This window comes from Helianthus annuus, chromosome 1 (assembly GCF_002127325.2).
Source record: "Helianthus annuus cultivar XRQ/B chromosome 1, HanXRQr2.0-SUNRISE, whole genome shotgun sequence".
NCBI lineage: Eukaryota > Viridiplantae > Streptophyta > Magnoliopsida > Asterales > Asteraceae > Helianthus > Helianthus annuus.
The window spans coordinates 18,336,915-18,339,896 of NC_035433.2; the positions used below are offsets into that span (position 1 = coordinate 18,336,915).

Consider the following 2,982-nt stretch of genomic DNA (forward strand, 5'->3'; position numbering starts at 1 on the left):
CTTAACTTCTCTTTCAAGCCTAGAGTGAAACGCTCAACCTCTTCCACGTTGGTTAGGATCCGAATCGTGATATGGAGCTCTTAGTTGATTCTTCAAATCAATCTTAGTCCATGATTCAAACTGAGCTTCCTTACAATAGTATTCTCTATGTGTACTTTCTCTAATCACCAACCACATCTTCTTATCATGATCATACCTCCAACTCACAATTCTAGATTTGTTTCCAACTTTATCATAATGACTTGCACCCTGTTCCATCATATACCGATCAGAGGTCTTTGTCGGATCCTTAGGTTGAAAATTTTCATCGAGTGGATTCACATCTTGATTCTTCATTATAAGCATATGTTTGCTACTAGGATTCTTTCGTGGTAACTTCCTTTTCTACTTCTTCTTCTTCTTCTTCTTCTTCTTCTTCTTCTGTGCAGCAGCTAAATATTCATTCAAATCTGCTTCTCTTTTAGCGTCAGCGGCAGCCTTTTCTTCAGCAGTACGTTCATGTTGAGCAACATTCATAGGATCATCATGCTCACCTGCAAACTCTTGTCCGGACTTCTTTTCTAATTTGGATTTCAAATAAAAAACAACGGACATCTGTAGATTCACATCACCTTGCAGTTGATTAATTATTTGATCTTTAGTAAACACTCGAGCTTGCAAAGATGAGATTTGAGCGTCTTTCAAAGCAGAATCTTGTTCCAACACAACAACCCTTTTTTGCATCTTCCCAACATCTTCATCTTCATCACCATCAAGGGTTTCAATAAACTTCATCTTCTCATCCATTCGAATCAGATCATTATCATATTCAGACATACCACTACTCGAACTACCAACATCAAACCGAACGCCACATGAACTTTCCAGTTCTGATCTAGCAGTTGGCTCTCGAACTTCAAAATCAAAGAAATCTGGTATATCTTCATCTTGAGCTATTTCAGTAGTAATTCTAGGCTTGGCTTGCATAATAGGCTCGTTTTCAGCATTAGGGCTCACTTGTTCAGTAACACTCGGTTCAGGTTCAACTCGTTGTCTTTTGCTAGCAATAAATCATCAAAATCATCTTAGCTTGCTCTTCTTGAATGGGAGTAGTCGTAGGTGGAGGGTTCCCAATACTATCCTTTAAAGACTCGATCAAAGTAGCAAGATTTTCAGTACTCATTAACGGTAAGTCCCTAACCAAAGACTCAGCTTGCTCGGACTTCATCTGTTCCACTTCATTCTTAGTTTCTTCATCATCAGTCACTAGATTTTCTGTTTCAATCATTGGTTTCACTCCAACTCTCCCAAACTTCACGTCGTGCTCTTCAGCAACTGTGGAATTTAACGGTGTTGGAGCTGGCACCTGACCCACAACTGGTCCAAACTTGCGTGCTTCTTTAAACCATACTTCCCTAAACATTTGTACCTCTTCGCAGAATCTCGAATCCTCTTCCCCGTCTCAAAACAACTTGGAACCATCGGCTTTAAATTCAACAAGTTCGTACTGTTCACCAAGTCAGGATACTTCTCATCAAGTATTATCTGAACGAAACGAGGATAAAGCATGAATATCTTTTTCTTTGAATTCTCTAACATCTTCCTCATGTTGTCAAAAATAAACGTAGAAAATTGTAGTCCTAATCATTCACTAGTGCAACGATAGAAGACGTCTGTACTTGATTAAGCTGATCTAACCCACCCTTATTCTCTGAGATGCAAAGCAGAAACACATGTATTAACAGCCTACATTACGGTAGGAATAACTTCTTGAGAACGGTGGGGTAATCTCCTCCATAGCTCATTCTTCTTAGCGCTTTTATCACTTTCTCTCTTCTAAACGATGTTGGATGACTAGTTTGATCTCCAAACTTTAATACCTCTCGTACCATTGCCTCTGTAATCACGATATCCTTCTCATGTACCATTGCTTCAATAGCCCCAGCTCCGTCAGCTTCACTTGGGTTTACTTTTGCAGACAACCAAAATTCACGAACAGTGTCTCCACAAATTACCGAATTAACCCTTAAAGCACCCGTTAGTCGACACGACCTTAGCCCAACAACCATGGAATTAAATCCTCGAAGTGTTCTGCTAGAGGATCAGAAAGATATCCCGCCTGACTTTGAAATGCTTCAACGTCTAGCTTGTGTTGGTCTCCCATTTTTCTGCACAAAACTAACCAAGTTAAATTAACGGTAGAATTCAGTTAACTTAGTTAACAAAGTCAACATGTCAACATGGTCAACAAGTCAGCATAGTCAACAGGTAAAAGCTGAACAAATTAATTCGGATGGTCAAAGGGTTCAAAGTCACTGTTTCGAAAACCAGGGTTTCAATTTAATGACCCTTGTCAGATTATCCGAAACAGTCAGACATTTCGGATAAATCTTGTCAAGGTTCCAGATAAATCAAAGTTTGAATATTGATTATCCGAAATCCATGAATTATCCGAAATCCATCCAAAATATGAAGATCCTTATCCAAAATGCATCTGAAAAGCATGAAGATTATCCGAAATCCATCCGAAATGCATAGGAAACCTGCAATACCTTGAAGATTCAAATTAGTAGTCCGAAATGTAATCGAGAGAAAATTTGGACGAATAAAAAAACTTTTGTTCGAATATGTTTCTGAAATAGTAAACATACCCTTTTATATTGTTTCGAATGGGCCTGGGCCTAGAATAATTCAGGCCCAATTCGAAATAGTACTTTCCGAAGTCAATTGGGCTTAACAAATTCAGGTCCAATATAAACAGTAATTATTCGAAACAAAATGGACCTAATCCGAAATGGATTGGGCCTTGGGCCTTATCCGGAATGAATTGGGCCTTGGGCCTTATCCGAAATGGATTATTCCACATCACATATTAACTGACATAAAACCATCTTTCTCAAAATCACGATCCGACCAACCGAGCAACCTTTTGAAAACACACAAACACACATAAATTCACACAAGATAATTAAAGAAATTATTGCGGGATCAAATCGTTCTCAG

At 38.7% G+C, this 2,982-nt stretch overlaps 1 protein-coding gene across 1 annotated transcript; it reads right to left on the reverse strand.

Annotated features, from left to right (window-relative positions):
* Positions 1-384: 384 nt before the first annotated feature.
* Positions 385-1,402, reverse strand: LOC110871138. The gene is made up of 2 exons (XM_022120089.1): positions 1,131-1,402; positions 385-1,039 (listed from the first exon to the last, which is right to left on the reverse strand). The coding sequence occupies exons 1-2, from the start codon at positions 1,400-1,402 to the stop codon at positions 385-387; spliced, it is 927 nt and encodes a 308-aa protein (XP_021975781.1).
* Positions 1,403-2,982: the final 1,580 nt, after the last annotated feature.